The following is a 17,841-nucleotide window of genomic DNA, read 5'->3' on the forward strand; positions in this document are numbered from 1 at the left end:
CCCACTATCCACTAAGCCACCAGGTGCCCCCACCTGTGAGTGGTTTAAATGTTTTGGCTGATCGGTGTATATACAGAGCAGTGCAGAACATTGGCTATCCCAGCTAGCAATTTTTGGCTCTAAAAAAGTTCGGTACAGTGCAACCAATGTAATGTTTTAGTAATGTTTTCAGCGGCAAGTTTTATGTAAGTTCCCAGTTATTCTCAAAATTAGGGTAACATTCTCTATAAACATTAAAACGTGTTAAAAATGTTTGGGGTTTTTTTGTTAACATATTATATTACATTACATCTTTATTAAAAAAAATGGTCTGTAATCTCAGCAGTCCTCAACAGCATGTTCTGAAAGTTGCTTTGAAAATGTTCTTCCTTTGTTCTCATGTAACATTATGGGAACATTTAATAAAGGAACATTCTATGATCTGTCAGCTCATCAAGGCATCAAGCAACTTAACAAGACATGGCTCAAAAATTAGCAAAAAAAATAAAAAAAAACAACAAAAAAAAAAAACACAATTAAAAAAAAATAAATATGTAAAATGTGCTGAAAAAGGGTATATATAATATATATATGTTGTATAGTTTCTGTAACGTTTGAATATAAAATTATCATAATTAAAAATGTAGTTTTCTGGATTTTTTTTATTTTTTGATAATTTGCTAATAATCATCCCCTCTTTTTTTAAAAACTAATTTTTAGGTAATTTTCTTGTCACCTTTTATGAATTACTTGTTATTGGCGGGATATTTCTTGTCAAGTTGGTCATTTCTTTCCCAGTGTTGTCAAAAGAAATCAAACCAATTTTCTCAGGTTTCAGAGGGTTAAATAGCTTGTGAAAAGGGGTCTGTAAATCCAGGTTTCAAAGGGTTAAGGTACATCTGACTATACCCACGACACTTTGGATCTCACATTTGACCTGCTAGAGGAAGAGCTTCTGCTCTGAGGAACATTTCTGCCCAGCTGATCATTTCCTGAGCGTTTGTGTGGTCTCAGTCTCTTTTTATGACACTGACGACTTACATTTGATTGCATAACTGACGGTCTGTTGTATTCTCCAGAGAGGCTCTTTGATACATTTAAATGGAGAGATGACTTGACTGAGCTTTTTCTGTCATGATTGGAACAAGCAGATGAGGAGTGTGACTTGTACATTATGTCGGCCTTTGTGTTAAGATGTGAAGTTGATGTTGCACCATTGCAGGACTGCTGCAGAACCGACGGCTGCAGAACCGACGTCTGCAGAACCGACGGCTGCTCTGTGTTTTCTCTCGGGTCTGACGAGGATGGTGGAGCTTCGGGGCTGGATGAATAATTAAAAAGAAGGAAAAAAATACTATAACTGCCATAGAAAAACATGTATGTATGTTACTGTACATTTGTTTCATATCTGATCAATTTGATGCTGTTTATGAAAACTGTGATGGGATAATATATGCAGTCATTATATAAGGTGTGAGTTTTTCAGAGAAATATGAATTTTAATGTCCCTAGAGACCAATATTATTAATCATGATAGAGTGAGAACAGTGTTTCCATATAGACTCAATCACAGTGTTTGTTTCTGCCTTTTTCATTCATTCATTCGTATTTGGTTTATTTGCAGTGAAAGTGTGTGATCTTCAAAACAATAACAAAAACTGATTTTTTTCTCATAACACTTATACACATTTATCCTGAACTGCTGCTACTTTAAATACTTTTATCACTATTTAAATATGTTAATTATATTTTATATTTATATTCCACAGGGCACTTTGATAAATGTTTCTTCGTTTTTAAGATTTTAGGATTTTACTGTTTACATACTGCGTTGCTCACTTTATTTATTTATTTGATAACCCAGTATTTTATTTATTATAACGCTATTATTTAATGATCACTGAGACCTGAGTACTTATTTTTGTTCTTTTTATGTTTTGCACGGCTGTAATGACAATATAGCATCTTTGAATCCTTGTTCACAAACATAACTTCAAGGTAGAAAACTCCTTCTTCATGCACATAAGATGAAACGTGCAGTGCAAATGTTGCCTCATCTGATTGGTCCTTTAGCCACCTAAAAAATGCACACCTGGGAAAATGATATCAGGTAAATGTACTCTATTTTTAGAATAATTTCACCGTTTAATTTGCAGAAAAACGTCCCTCTCTTAGGGGGAACAGAAGCCATCATCTCAAAGCCACCAGACTCCATTGACAAAAACAGTGATTTTAGAATTTAAACTCAGATTTTTTTCTATGTGGCTAAATATATATAATTTTCAGCACTTTTGGGGCATATTCTTGTTTTCTCTCTCTCTCTCACACACACACACACACACACACACACACACACACACACACACACACTTCTTTGTTTTACTTTTCTACTTGTCTTTCTTTCTTTCTTTCTTTCTTTTCTTATTTTATGTACATTTCTTGTAGCTTTTTACTCATTTCTTGCTAATTTTTGGGCCGTGTCTTGTGAAGTTGTCTATCGCCGTCTACCCCATGTTTTTGAAAGAATTCATACCAATTTTCTCAGGTTTCAAAGGGTTAAAGATGACATGTTGGGAGTTATTTGTGTAACTGTAACTTACTGAACTGTGGTCAGCTGCTCCTGGTGCTGCAAACACTGCCTCTCATCGATCGGGTAGAAAGGAAAAAGACCATCCCGATCAGCAGAAGTGTGATAGGAACTGGTGAGAACAGCACAATAAGAGCCGTCACCACTCCATCGCCATGGTTACATGCACCTGCTCTGTAGCCCACAAACCTGCAGACGAGGAGAAAACAGTGTGATGGATCAACGGATGTGCGACCCATAACACAAAAAGTGATTGGCCGGAAGACTGACTCACTGCAGAGTCATGGTTGAGATGCCAACAGACAGACCGCCTGCCAGCTTACTGCAGAACGCATAACAGGAGAAAAACAGCGGCTCCAGGTCTTTGCAGGACGGATGTCTCGCAGCAAAGTCGTCCACCACATCTGGAAGCATAGACCTGTGGTAGATACAAGCTGATAAATCACATATCAAAACCACAGTGTCATTTTTAGATGAGGAGAAATGACCAGTCAACAAAACAGCTCATTGCTAGAATATTCATCACAGTCTGGGGTCAGACGGAGGCGACGTGAATGATTCATGTGCACAACATCCGGTTCTGATGCTGATTACATCTGACAGGCAGTTTCTGAGAGGTTTGAGAACTGTGAGTCCTCGCTGAGCTGACTCACCAGGGTAGAAGGAATATGGTCGCTACGCTGAATCCCATCAGGATGCACATTATCATGAAGACTGGCAGGTTACTGGGAACACAGGCCACTGTGATCACTGCTGGGATGAAGAGCTGAGAGACACAGAAACAGGCCTCACAGGTAAGATGGAGACTGAAAGAGTGAAAAATAACTCTATCATTCTGATTATTGTGTCTTACTGATAATCCTATGAAAACGGTGGTCTTTTTTCCGATTCGCAGGAGGACTGTTTGCCAGAGAGGAACTGCTACAGTGGCAGAGAGCTGCAAAAAACATTTAGACCATTTCATTTGAAATTCAAAATGCACCTATTAACCCTCTGGACATCACTTTCCTTGTGCTGCTCTCAGGCGACTTTCACAAGTATTTAAATCTCTGAACCTAGAGCAAAATGGTGCAATTTCTTTCAAAAACATGGAAAAAAAGACAGCAAACACTTTGGTAAAAAAAAAAATCTAAAAAATAACAAATTGCAAGAAATAATTAGATTTAGAAAGATATTTTTAAAAAGCTATGGTAGGTAGAGTTTTCTAGGCCATTTTCTATTATTTCTATTATTATTATCATTTTATTATTATTATTATTATTATTATTATTATTATTATTATTATTACTATTACTATTACTATTATTATTATTTTTTTTTTTTTTTTTTTTATTATTATTATTATTATTATTATTATTATTATATTCCTGACCACTTCAGTGAGTGCTCAGATCACAATGCAATTTGGTTTGTTTGTACTATGTTTGTACTTCGGATAACCCAAATCTCATGTCATGACCAGGTTTATCAGTCTAGGAGAGAAGAATGTGTGATTCTAGTTAGTTGCATCTTACCAGTAGAACCAGTAGGAGGTGCTGGAACTGGGCTCCCAGCCCAGCTGCATGGCTGCAAAAGAGTGCAAAATTACCCAAGGATATCTGAGATAAAAGACATACAGGACAAAAAAGTCAAAATATTTAATGCTTTGATAACTTTTAAATACATGCTGATGACTTTTAAAAGCATAAGACCAAGTTGAAAATGAAAAAAACAGGCTCAGAATATGCAATTAAAAGTATTATCTTATGAATCTCTCTGTTCTTTAACAGGAAGGCAACACAGCCACGGTGAAATGAACTGGACCTGAAATGCCAAAACACTGAACACAAAGCCAAGCACCAGCCGCTGGTAGGGAATGTGACGTATCAGCATCTTCAGTGAGGTCAGATAGGATGGTCGTACTTTATCATCAGAGCAGAGAGGGGCTGAAAAAAACCAAAACGAGAAGTCAAAGGGAGTAATAAACCATATTAACATACAAAATTCACACTAACACTGAACTTTCGTTAAGGGTATGTAAGGCTCACATCTGTTTAATATTGCTATGGAGCACAGCCAAGCAGATAAACAAACAAAAATATGTTTTATTTATTTGAACGCTGACCATGGGCCACTTCTGAATGACTCACCCTGCTGCTCCTTCACCCCGAGGAAGAGAACCAGACTGCAGAGGAAAAACAGAGCTCCCATGACCAGAGCTGAGGTCAGAAAAGCCTTTTGCTGGAGGGAAAAACACTGAAAATTAAAGACGAATAAAGCACAACATTATGCTACCAACAAACACATCCCCAGAGGCATGAAAACACCTATAAACAGTTTTTCCTGCTTAAAATAGCATTTTTTTGGGATTGCATTGCCTTTACACTATATCAAGTTATCCCATCTCCAAGTATTGATTTGCAGCATTATTATCATCATTTTCATTATTATGAGTAATCAATAAATGTAAACAATATTTGCTTTCTTGCTGAGATTTAGATGGAAATATTGATACCATCCATCTTACTATGTTTGTTTTAAATAAATTTTATTGGTTTATGTATTGATATTATGATTGACTATGATTATGATTATTATTATTTTTATCATGTATGGTTGTGTTCTTGTTTGCCTGACATATTTTGTACATATTTTTGTGAAAAAAAAAACAACATGTGGAAAGAAGTTAGCCAGACTTGGTTCCCAGCTTACAAAATTAGTTTATCAGCTCTCGCTTTGTACAAATCAAATATTAATATTATATATATATTTAAAAAATGTGTGTACCTGCAGACAGAGTAAGGCTAGCTAACTACACTTGTTTGTTGTTTTTTGTTGCAGGCTTTCCTGGCTCCAACTTTATATTAAATGGACAAAATATGAATCTAAATCTTGATTTTGCAGGAAAGTGAATAATGCTGAAATATGCATTTAGTCTGACATAATTTTTCCTTTACTCCCTACCAAGTTTAAATTTATTGTAATAGTTTATTTTTGCAAATTCATAATAGATTTATCTAATTCTCCATTAGATCTAATCTGTTCCTCCTGAGCACACAACAGCGTTGCGCTAAGAGCAGTAAATTACAGGGTAACAAGATATCCCTGGGACAGTGTGACAACAATACCACAGCAATGCTGCAGAGCTGCTGAAGAAATATGAGTGTTATCTCAGCCGGAGTGACCACTTTTCCGTTCACATTTCATCTACCGTCTCCTGAAGAGGTGCAGTTTGTGGTGAGGATGTACTTTGGGGTGTTGCTTCATGGTCCAGATGCTGACAGGCCTCCTGCTTCTCTGTGTTGTACACAGCTACAACTTGACCCTGCATCACAGACGCCAACAGCATGGCCACCATCTCTGCACTCATTCCTGCAAAAGACAGACAGACGAGAGGGGCAAGAGGTTCAGTGGTGGAAGAATTATTCAGACTGAGTACAATCTACATGATTGTGAGTGTTTGTACTCTTACTGTAGGCCGTGGCAGAGTCTCGGTCTCTGTTATCTCCCCCCAGGAACATGTTGAGTGAGAGGTAGGGAACGTTGTAGCACTGTTAATGGACGACGGGGGAAAACATGACACCGGGCATGACAGCACATGAGCAGTGTGAAACTCAGTAGCCATGGTGACACAGCTTGGAGCAAAATGGCAGCGGCAACAGAGCAACAAGGCTAGAGTGAAATTCTGTCACCATGGTGCCATGAGAAGGAAGCACAAGATGGTGGATGGATGATAAAGAAATACAAACGGTGGTGGAAAAGTACCCAAAACCTTCATAAAACTACAAGTTTTACATCAATACCACAATTTAAAAATACTCAATTTAATGTAAAATGTCTGTTTTTAAAGACTGTCCACATAAGTAAAAGTATGACCAGAAAATGGTAATCAAAGGAGCATTGTGTACAGTTTAGAGGGATTTAGTGGCATCTAGTGGTGAAGACTGCAAATTGCAACCTGCTGAAACTTCTGCAGTGTTTATTGTCCAGGAGGTTTCTATCAGAAGCCCAATTATCCGCAAAACGAATGAACCAGATGATTAAGTCCATGTTTTGATGAGAATGCTCTCACTAAAAATGGAAAATGTAAATTAAAAAAAATTGCATTTATATGATAACATTGTATGAACGATCTTCGTGTACAGAGATCTGCAAAAACAACAGAAAACGCTGTAATATGCATGCCAGGCCAGTAGCTGGCGGTGTAACTAACCGAGAACCATTGCCATGTAAACAGACACTAAAACAGGTGAAAACACTAAATAAAGCAGTTTCACCCCCCAAAAATTATTTTTTACTGAAGCTTTCTTTGTTGAGCAGCTGCTAATTACGGTTGCCAACACAAAAATGCAAAAGCTCAAATGGCCCTACAGCATCTAGAAACAGTATTTGTAGAAACGTACGGGTGCAACAGGATGATCTCTGTAGACGAGAACCTGCTCCCTATTTTCTTTAGTATATAATCACCTGAAAATAAAAATCCTGTTTCTGAATCATGTTTCTATGGTAGCCCAGGATGGACAAACCAAACACTGGCTCTAGATAGGGCTGTTTTTACGTCGGCAACTGCAATAAGCAGCTTGTCGGTGACAAACAGTGTCGAAAAAACACTGATTTGTATCACAAAACTGCTTTATTCTGTGTTTTTACTGGTTTAAATCACCTGGTGTGTTTGTGTTCGTTTCAGCTGGTTTCACTCTGCACCGCTCCTTTAAAATCTCTTTAATTTGAAAAGAAACCGCAAACTCCAGCTGTCAGATAAATGTAGTAGTTGTAAATATTTTATTTTGAAATGCAGTAAAGTATAAAGTGACATATAAATGTCAACTTTTCAGTAAAAGCACCAAGTACTTTTCCACCACTGTGTACCAGACGGGGTAAAGGAGCAGGAAGTGTCTGTAACACTTACACTCATGAGTGTTTCAAACAGGCAGGCCGCTGTGAGGAACCACAGCACGCCGGGAGCCGGAGACATCGATCCTTGTGGCACAAACCACAGCAGCAGATAGGACAGGATACCAAATGGAGTGGAGAGGACCAGCCTGCGGGATAAACATTGTTGGCTCTGTTGAACACAGTGCCGGGGGACGAATCGCAGCCTAATTCAATATGAAGTGTGTTAAACATGCGGCTCCACCAACCAACCATGGAGTGAGCTTGCCGATGGGTGTCCAGTGACTGCAGCTCACCAGATATCCAACCAGAGGGTCGGTCACAGCATCCCAGGCCCGACTCACAAACAGAATCATGGACACGTAGGAGGCCTCCATCTGTGAAATAGACTTTATTTTGAAATCCAGATAAGCAAAGATCAGTGGTCGTTTTTGTAACTTAAGCTCGTACCTGAACAACATCCAGCAGAAAAATCTGCAGAGAAACACCTATAGCTACTGCGGTCATCTGATTTGGGGCCCCTCCTACAGCATAACACAGCTTCCTGGCCAGAGGAATCCCCCCCGACCCCTGCGAGGACCAGACAAGAACCAACACACTGCAAAAACTGCCGATCTAACCAAGTGTAATAATCTTATATTTAGATTAAAAAATCTAGTTAGTCTTGTTTTAAGTATAAATGGATTATCTAGTGCTGACTAGGAAAGATCATTTGACTTAATTCAAGTAAATATCACTTGCCTGGTCTTGTTAAGCATCTTTGTCTTTTTCTGAGTTATTTTTAACTAGATACAGGAGACGAGTCTGGAAACATCCACTTCAGGTCTATAGAAACCTTATTTTAAGCACTAGTATGTCCAACTGGGCTTAAATAAATTGCTTGAAATTAGTGTTTTTGATCTTATTTCAAGATTTTATGGGCTATAATGAGAGTCACACAGTTTTACTGGTTTTAAGACATCTTAACAAGCAAAATTTGCTTACTGCACTGGCAGCCAAATTTGCTTCTTTTAAGTGCAAGTATGCTTAAATCTAGGGTGTTTGGCCTTAAATTTGACAGGCCATTTTTGCAGTGCAGGAAATATATTAGAAATCTGTTCAAACATTTAGCTGATTTTGTGTATTTACAGTTTTTCTTTGATTTGATGCATTTTTGCCAGCTTCTTTTCACACAGCATCAAAGTGTGGGCTGCACAGCATTTGAAATTCAGATTTCAAATGAAAGCTTTTCTGTTTGCCACACTTTCAATCTTCTTGAAAATGAATTTGTTTATTTTGTTACGGCTCATTCACAGTACAAAAACATGTAGAAGTGTAAAAGATTTAGACTCTAATCTGCATGAAATTGCATGAAATGAAACACACCCGGTTGGTGATTAGTTTACAAATGTTTTCAAACCGAACAAAGATTGTTTTCTTTTTCCTCTTGTTTGACGTGGAAGAATATTTCCATAGGTGACATGGATTAAGTTTATAATATTTACTTAATTGTATTCTAGTTTTGTGTATCACCACTAAATTGACCAACACAGTTCACACTTTTCTGAGACCGGGCTAAAATGACTGCAGATTTGAACCTGATTTGCAGAACTGTGTAGGAAAAGAAGTTTGCTTTTCATTTTGTTGTCGTGAGTGAGGAGTGTTTTGTTTTTTAACACCGGTGTGTGACGAGTTTTGAGAAGTGTTACATTTTGGTTTCACTGTCTCAAAATTGTACTTTGTTTTTAACAATAGAAAGATTATTTGTCCTCAAGGAAGAATTTTTTTTGCAAAGTAGGTGCACTCATAATGCAAACAAACATTCAGAGGTGTATAACAAATGCATCAAAACAATACAGGAAAACTGATCTTTTTTTGTTGTTTAAATTTAAAACATAATCATCTGTAGGTCCCATCTTAGAGAGAAATATGTGAGATAATACTTTTAGCTGAGATATTACAAACGGCTCCTACAAATTCTACACTGGAAATGTTAATATTTCCTGTCTTGTTTTGAATGCAAATGCAAAAGCAGGAAGAGAAATATTTAATTTCACGACTTACCCTCTGCTGACCGTCGCTGCGTGAGTTTCTGTCCACAGACTGTTTTAATATCAGATTCGTTAATGTCTGGACTTGATTTGTAAAATTCTTAAGACAGCTCATCCTTTGAAGTCAGGAGGAATAATGTCACATACGGACAATTATTTACAATTTCCCACTGCGTGTATCAGACAACATCGGCTCCCTCACGCACACAAAGTTCACTTGTTTCACACTGAAATCTGGTTGAACAACTTTCTGTCATTCTGTCATTGTTGGGGAGGCGCTGTTATCCAACCCACCTGCTCATATATACAGAAAGAATGAATGAATGAACTAGCTGGACAACTTATTATTATTATCATTATTATTCATAAGTCCAAGCACAGTAACTATAATGTCTATTGAGTTACCAAACATCTTCAATAAAAATAATCATTAGCAAATGCAATCATAATAAAGATTTTAAAAAATGTCATTGTTATTATTGCTAGTTCTAGTATTACAGTACACTGCAGTTCTGTGTGTAGTTTGTCCAAGTGGCTTTGCCGTACCTCACCAGGAGCTGCAGGACTGCAGTGGGCAGGTACAGTCAATGTCAAACACTGTGCTGCCGCTCTATTTCATGACTTGAATCAACTAGAATGAATTATGAATGTTGAGAGCTCCTGATCTAAGATTTTTTTTATTTCAAAATGCTTTAAAATGGTCAGATTAACTGTTAAGTTTTAAAGATTTTTCCTGGGGGAAACCCACTGGTTGATTGGGTCGCAGAAGGTGTCGGACCAACATTAAATTGGTGATTATGGTCCTGATATGTGTTTCCTTGATCAGACAGGGTTCATTATTAAATAATATTAATCAGAATTGTACTGTATTTGGTTGAACATTTGAATAGATTTCAGCTCCAGGCCAGTTTTAAATATGAAATATGAAGATACAGACAGATTAAAAGACCTCTGGCTGCTTGTGAAATGAAACCACCTTGAATGACACACACTCTGCTCTTATTGATGTTCATGAATGCGTTTAACTAGCTTTAAGAATTTCACAAAGTGAACAAGAGTTTAAAATGAAAAATTATATTTTATCAGCCGCAGTTTCTACTGTAGTATCTCTGAGATCTGGAAAATACTTTTCACTGTTCTGAAATCAGACGTCGGTGTGGTCTGTTCTGACCTCTTGTGGAACATCAGTGAAACTTTCCTTCAGTGAAGCCTGTTGATCCTGTTCTTCCTCTCCCTGAAAATTCAAGATCAGCAAAACAAAGAGTCTCAAGGCAATTCCACACATAACATACACTCATATGGATCTATAATATGGACCTGTAATTTTAGTTTAAACTAGAAACTTCATCACTGAGTACCAAACAGGATGCTTTCATCATTCAACCTTTAATGTCGTTCATTTACGTGACCAGAGATGACATTTTCACATCTCCATTATAAGAATCAAAAAAAAAAAATTCAAGTCAAAATAACAAGAAAAGACTTTCTCAGAGTAAAAATAACCCTTTCTGTTTTTCAATAACAAAAATGCCAACAAATTTTGTCAAATAAAAATTAAAAATCAAAGCAAACAAGGGAACCAAACAGAAGTAAATTAGCTAGCAGACAAATGACTTCCATCCCTTCATCATCACATAGCTCAGTTTAATCATGGGATCCCATCACTGTGTTTTTGAAATTTTGACATATTGAAAATTAAGCTTTTGTTTTAAATCTCACAGATCATTTAAAGTAATACTTCACCCACAAAAGGAGAATTGGCCATGCTGTGTTACCTTAAATCTGTGGAGAAAACTTTTCCTCGCATGTCCCACATGAATTTATTGTGATCAAAACATCTGCCGCCACAAACAGGCTTTATTTTTTTTTCATGCTGAACCGTTCATTTGGAGCACTATTGGATTATACGTATATACTGTTTGGTTGTGCATTAAACTAATAACAAATTAAACTTAATCCATAATTGTGCTGATCTAAAAGATTGCTTTCACCACCTCTGCAGCAGCTGCTCCTCTCACCCATCGATCTGACATGATCAGCTTTGACTGGATCAATAGATCAGTTATTCACCCTGCAAACACTGAAACATATTGAGAACCACGAATAACAACAGCAAAACTATATCAAAACATACATTAAACTTTGAAACAACTCATGTGTGGAAGTCTCATTTATCCCGTCGTATGATCAGTACAACACACGTGCATTCTGACTGTCTGGCAGTCTAGTTTTACAGAGAACAAAGATAAGTTTCACTTTCAGTTCAGTTTTAAATTGTTACGTTTTCGGGAATGATCTAGCACAGGCATGTTCACAGTCTGGCCTGGAAGACAAACGTGGCCCTCGTACCAATTTTAATGGGCCCTCAGCTTTACCTTCACAGCATACCACACGTGGCCGACCCATTCGGTCTATGGGCCGGCTACACAATACGGGTTAATCAAGCGATGCTACTTTGCATTTTTCTAGATTCATCTTACAATAGCAAAACCATTATACATACTGGAGCCATGCATCAGTTGGGAATTTTGCAGGTAGAACTGATGTATTTATAAAAAGACAGTAAACGAGCAAACAGAAAAGAGGCGATAAGTCATTGGTGAGGATCGCTGTTTTCAGAGAATCGGTGGAAAGTTTTTTGTTTATTAAAATAACCCATATGATGCGAGGAGCATTTAGGTATTTTTCACATTTTCTAATCTGGCCCCTTTTCAGAAGGTTTGGACAAACCTGATTTAGCAATATAGTTTTGCTGCTGTCAAACAAAGTTACTAATCAATCAGTAAACAAATAAATTTGTCATTTCCGGGGAGGCATTGGAGTAAAAAAACATTTTCTCCACGTATTTGGGGTAACAGGGCGTGACTAACTGATATAAAAAGGTCATTTTGTTTTTAAGTATTCCTTTAATCCCGGCCTATAAATTGGTGCTCTTGGTTGCGCTGTCTTTGGCCTGACGGAGTCCGTACAGCCACTTGATCACTCGAGCATTTCTCTCAATAACAGAAACCCCGTAGGGAACCCGCTCTGCAGCGTTCCCAGCATCCTCCTCCTCCTCCTCATCTCCATCCTCTCTACCAGAGCCCGCACACTCGGACCCCGGAGCGCTCACGCTGCGGAACCGGGCCATGGACACAATGTCAGAGCTAGATCCAGTCAGCTGCTGCAGGTCTGCAGGGTCCAAACCACACAGGTTAAAGAAACGCTCCAGCTCCGTCCCGGCTCGGGAGCACCGGTCGCTCATGTCCGACTTAGAGCGCGTCAGAGAGGGGCGCTTCCTGGAGCTGGAGGAGGACAAACGGGTGATGGCTGGGGAGGGAGGAGGGAAAAGGGGGAAGCTGGGGGGAGGTGGAGCAGGAGCAGGGGGTTGAGCCGGAGCGGAGGGAGGTTCGTCAGGTTTAAGCGGAGCGACAACAGGTTTCAGAGGGGACGGATGTGCTGTTGTTCTGGTGTGGAAGAGACGCAGGCGTGAAGCAGCCGGGCGGAGTGGAAACTGGGAGTGTAGTGGGATGGGCTGAAGAGGCTGCCGGATGTACTGAGGCGGTCTGCAGGGCGTCCTCGCAGGACTGGCCTGAGGCATGACGTCCACTCTGCGGACCGTCCCTGCAGCTTGAGACCCAGGAGAGCTGGAACTGTCCACCCTCGCAGGCTCAGAGGCTTTTAATCTTACTTTAGCTGGACTGGACCAATCAGGACGCGGCGGTGGACATGGTCTCTCCTTTTTCTGCTGCGCGCCTGCAGGTGTGGCGTGAGGTGACGTGACAGCGCCATCAGGAGCGTCACTGTCCTCTGAGTTCACAGCAGCACCATCATTCATGCCACTGATCAGGTTACTCAGATGCTCCAAGTCCAGCTGGACTCCCTCCTGCTTTGTTTTCGTGGTGGATGGCGTCTTCCTGGTGGGCCGCAGAGTGGACCCCGGGTTCAGCAGAGGCTTCCGCACTTCAGGAGGCCTGACCGGCTGCTGTTTGGAGAGCGCCACCTGACTCTTGACATATTTAGCCTTGTCTGCTTCCAGCCTCTCCACCGCGCTCTGCTTCGGTCTTCCTGCGGCTGTCTTGAACTGCTGGTAAAAGTCCGGCCCCACTGGACCTTTGGGACGTAAGCGTGGTGGCGTAGCAGCTGCAGCAGTCCTCGCCGGCTGCCTCGCTGAGTGTTGACGAGTCTCCCAAGGCATTTTGTGAAACGAGTGGTTGTACCTGTCCTCGTGCGCTTTGTTTTTACAACTTTTTCCTCTCACCTTGACATAAATCTCCCAGAGTGTCTCCTCTGTGCGGTCTCACGATCAGCTCCATTCCATCGCTGTCATTTGGACTTCCTGTGAAAAAGAGACATCAGTCAGGACACAGACAACTCAATAATAACAATCACATGAACAGCCAAGAAAACATTTACCTTACAAGCCTCTTCAAACACTTTTAAGACTCTAACACACACACACAGACAACTCCACAAAGACACCCATAAACCCTCCCCTTTTTTTTAAGACTGCAGCCAATCACCCGCTCGTAGTCGTCTCCATCGTACAAGTTCATTGGTTGCAGCACAGACGGATCTGAACAATTACGCTCAGTCATCCATCTCTGCGCAGACAAACCCACAATAAAACTGACACTTCATTTTCAGTCAGTAGAAGGCCTGTGAAAAGAGTGGCACAAGTGTGTGTGTGTGTGTGTGTGTGTGTGTGTGTGTGATGGGGAGGTGCATCAGGACAGCTGTCAACAAGCTATTGTCTGGAGGCAATACAGAGCAGATCACACACACATCAGCAGCTGCTATGGGAACAAAGGCTCCTCATCTTTAAATAAAGCAGCCAGTTGCCAGGGTTTGGAGCATCCTCCTGCAGCCTCTGTGCGCTCAGTAACGTCAGAACAAAGAGGCTCAACTTTGCATCCCTGTTTGTGTTAAAGGGTCATGTTGGGATTTTTTAACCTAAGTGACTAATGGAGACGACAAGTTTTGCAATTTGTTCATTTTTGAGCGAGAGGGCTGCAGCCTGTCAGTGTTTTTGCCTCATATTGTTATTCCAAATGTCTGACGACATTATGGAAAGTGATGTTTGATTATAAAATTGCTGCTTACATAAATGGGGTCTGGTGGGTTTGGCAATGACAGTTTTCAGGGCTGTTTCTGGTACTTGACCTCTGGAGGAATCCTTTCTATTGCTAAAGGTTTGTGCTTTTGCCACTAACAGACTCGGGTTATTATTCTGGGAGTCTGATAACATTATAGAAAAAACCCTAAAGAGATAGACCTTTTTGTTAAAGAGTAAGATCCTTTTTGTTTAACCAGAAACAACGATAAAATTGCTATTGGCAAACCGACCAAACTCCATTTAAATAAACAGGAATTTTAGTGACATATTTTCACATCTGACTTAGTGAATTAAGACTTTTAAAACAGTGAAAAGATGAAACGATCTGTTTTTTGTGAGTTTTGTTTCTGTCAGCTTTGAATGCAGTTTGTTTTATGATGTTAAAAATGAATATTTATTTAAATAGAGTCTGGTGAGTTTGCCAACACCACGACGATGTGATAAATGATACAGGGACTCGTAGGGTGCTGAGAGGGGCTCCTGAGACTCTGCTGCAGGTTTTTGCAGAATTCTTCATGAATATTTATTTATTGTGAATTATATTCGCTTAAATGCATATTTTGTATGTAAATGTATATTTTTAGATGGAATCCATTTATTTTATGGCTTTATATTTTTAGGACATGTCTTTTATGTATTTCGTGGTGAAACTGAAGGCAAATTTTCACATTTGTGGACAATAATAAAGTTTTCGTAATTCGTAATTTCTTGGCTGTTTCTGTTTAACCAAAAAGGGTCTTACTCTTTAACAAAACGGTCCATCACTGTGGGAATACTTTCAATAATGTGTCAGACAATCTGAGTCTGTCAAAAACAAGTACTTTAAGTGAATGTAAACATCACAAATGTCCCGAATGATTGCACTGAAGCCTGTTATTCAGCTGCCGGCTGTAGAGCTCTCACACAACACTGGACCAGTTTTATAAATTGTTGTTCCCATTAGTCAATTTGACACAAAACTTGGGAAAATGGGTCCAGGTTGAAAAATTCCAATCTTTGGTATTGCCAAACCTACCAGACCCCATTTAAATAAATAGTAATTTTATCACAGTGAAACACAACTCGTTCACAACGGACAGAAACACAATAAAACTCACAAAACCATCTTGGTTCATCTTTCCAATAATCTAACAGTCACCAGCTCTGGTTTGGTTAAAACCGGCCCCTAATTTACCAAATTAGATGTGAAACTATGCTGGCTCTATACACGCTAAAATCACTGTTTATTTAAATGGAGTCTGGTTCAGTTGGCAAAAGTGATTTTTGGGCTGTTTCTGGTGAAACAAAAGGGATTTTACTCTTTAACAGAAAGGCGTATCTCTGTAGGGATCCTCACTGCACTGGGGGTATTCGTATTGTAAATAAACCTGGGATAGTTTTTTATTTATTTTATTGGGTGGTAAGTGAATTGGGGATAGCTGTTTGTACACTGGTTGTAAATAAATTTGGGGATTTGTTTATATGAGTTAAAAGGGTTTTACTTCTACCTACTCCTGTACTTTTTTTGTTTGTTTGTTTATAAAAACTTTTAAGTTTTGGTTCGAAATAAGGTAATTCAGTCATTTAATGAATGTAAAGTGACGGTGCACAAATGCCCCGAGTGGCTATATTGAGGCCTGTTTTGCCGCCTCCATGTGCAGTGCTCTTCCTTAATACTGGACCAATTTCTAAATCATTGTTCCCTTTATTCACTTAGACACAAAACATAATTAAATGAGTCGCTGCTGAAAATATTTAAGTCACCCTTTAAGTCAAAAACTGCGGGGAAGGTCATGATGATGAACTTGGTAAATGCAGTCACTCCTGTATGTAATAAAGATACGTGTGCGTTTGAAATAGTCTTCATCGGCCAGTCACATTCTCCACATATTTGCCATTCCAGTCTGAGCCAGGCCAAACTCCTGCTGGTGGAGCTGTGAAACTTTCTGTACCTCTAGTCCATACCTGAAGTCTCCCCAGTTCACACAAACACCCGCCAGCAAAGCCCAACCAGCAGCCTGATATATATCATTAAAAAGTTAACTGTGTGACAAAGCAAAGAGGAATGTCAAAGAGGTGAGGCAGACAAACAAAAATAGAGCCACTAATTTAAAGTTTCTGAGTCAAGTGGGGGCATGTGTGAGGGTAAAGGACACACATGGAGCGAACAAGGAAGACTGATGACACAGAAACACACAAAGAGAGGCAGGTAAACAACTGAAAAAATGTCCCACATGCACTTTAGGCCTCCAGCAGTCCTGCCCTGACAAGCTCAGCTCTGCCTGTGTGAAGGTGTGGGTTAGCTGTGAGGAGTTTTTTTAATTTTCAGCTTAATATATCTACAGAAAACTCACCTTGTCAGTCCCAGCTGGTCTCCTGAGCGTCTCCTGGGTTTCTGGTTTTGGCCCAGTGGACACACACTGCTGTCCTGATGAGGAAAGTGTGTGTGTGTAAATGCGTTTGAAAGAACTGAGCAGCTTAAGACAAACCTGTTTGACAACTCATGTGTGCTCCTCTTGAGCCCGCCTCCTGCTGCTGATTGGTCCAGAAGCTCTCCTACAAGGATATATAACTACTTCTTTTTAGTCACGTGACCCTGCTATTGTTTAGTGCTGCTGGCTGCAGGATGATAAGGACTTTGTGACTGCTGGTATCATAGTTCATCTGCATTGCTGTCACACTATCGGCTGCTCAAAGGTTGAAATCTGTGTTAAAGTGCACTGGTATAATATATATGAAAAAACACACTTTACACACATGATACATATTTATGATTTTAAATATTCACAAACTAGTGCTACTTGTAGATTGTACTGTATTACTTTTATAGTTTATGTTTATTTTTTATAAAGCATGTTGGGCTGCATGTCTTGTATGAAAGGTGCAGTACAAATAAAGTTTTTTATTATTATTGTTATTATTGTTAATAATAATATATTTTTGCACACTTCACATAGTCAGCACTTATATTTTTGAATATTCCATACTTGTGCTTAATTTTTATTTTATATATACACTTTTATTATTATTTTTTTTAATTTTTACATAATTAGTGCTGGTACTTATTTCTGCTTGCTATAATTCTCTATGCTTTACATCAGAGTGACTGTTATGAACCATCATTTTCCCCCGGAGATCAATAAAGTAATTCTGATTCGGATACCAAATTAATAATACTTTGTTAAAGTGCTTAAATATTTTTGGTGCTGGATTTTAAGTAAAAACATTTACTTAAGTACTGTATTTAAGTATGACTTTGAGGTACTCGTATTTCACTTGAGGCACTTCTTTTCATCCCA

General features: G+C 39.2%; 2 protein-coding genes across 2 annotated transcripts; both read right to left on the reverse strand.

Moving 5' to 3' along the window:
• Window positions 1–518: 518 nt before the first annotated feature.
• On the reverse strand, window positions 519–9,679 carry mfsd2al2 (major facilitator superfamily domain containing 2a-like 2). The gene is given in 15 exon segments (XM_042492343.2): window positions 519–1,300; window positions 2,580–2,640; window positions 2,643–2,755; window positions 2,841–2,984; window positions 3,220–3,332; window positions 3,420–3,503; window positions 4,081–4,164; window positions 4,370–4,491; window positions 4,696–4,786; window positions 5,757–5,917; window positions 6,018–6,096; window positions 7,455–7,587; window positions 7,691–7,815; window positions 7,889–8,008; window positions 9,482–9,679. Coding segments are annotated over 15 exon segments (1,950 nt in total). The 5' UTR covers window positions 9,584–9,679; the 3' UTR covers window positions 519–882.
• Window positions 9,680–10,835: 1,156 nt separating this feature from the next.
• LOC121947339 (protein FAM110A) lies at window positions 10,836–17,089 on the reverse strand. Its single transcript, XM_042492344.2, has 2 exons — window positions 16,897–17,089; window positions 10,836–13,786 (listed from the first exon to the last, which is right to left on the reverse strand). The coding sequence occupies exon 2, from the start codon at window positions 13,643–13,645 to the stop codon at window positions 12,386–12,388; it is 1,260 nt and encodes a 419-aa protein (XP_042348278.2). The 5' UTR covers window positions 13,646–13,786; window positions 16,897–17,089; the 3' UTR covers window positions 10,836–12,385.
• Between the last annotated feature and the right edge of the window lie 752 nt (window positions 17,090–17,841).

Source organism: Plectropomus leopardus, chromosome 9 (genome assembly GCF_026936395.1).
Source record: "Plectropomus leopardus strain MGB_pleo_1.0 chromosome 9, ASM2693639v1, whole genome shotgun sequence".
In the NCBI taxonomy this organism is placed as follows: domain Eukaryota; kingdom Metazoa; phylum Chordata; class Actinopteri; order Perciformes; family Serranidae; genus Plectropomus; species Plectropomus leopardus.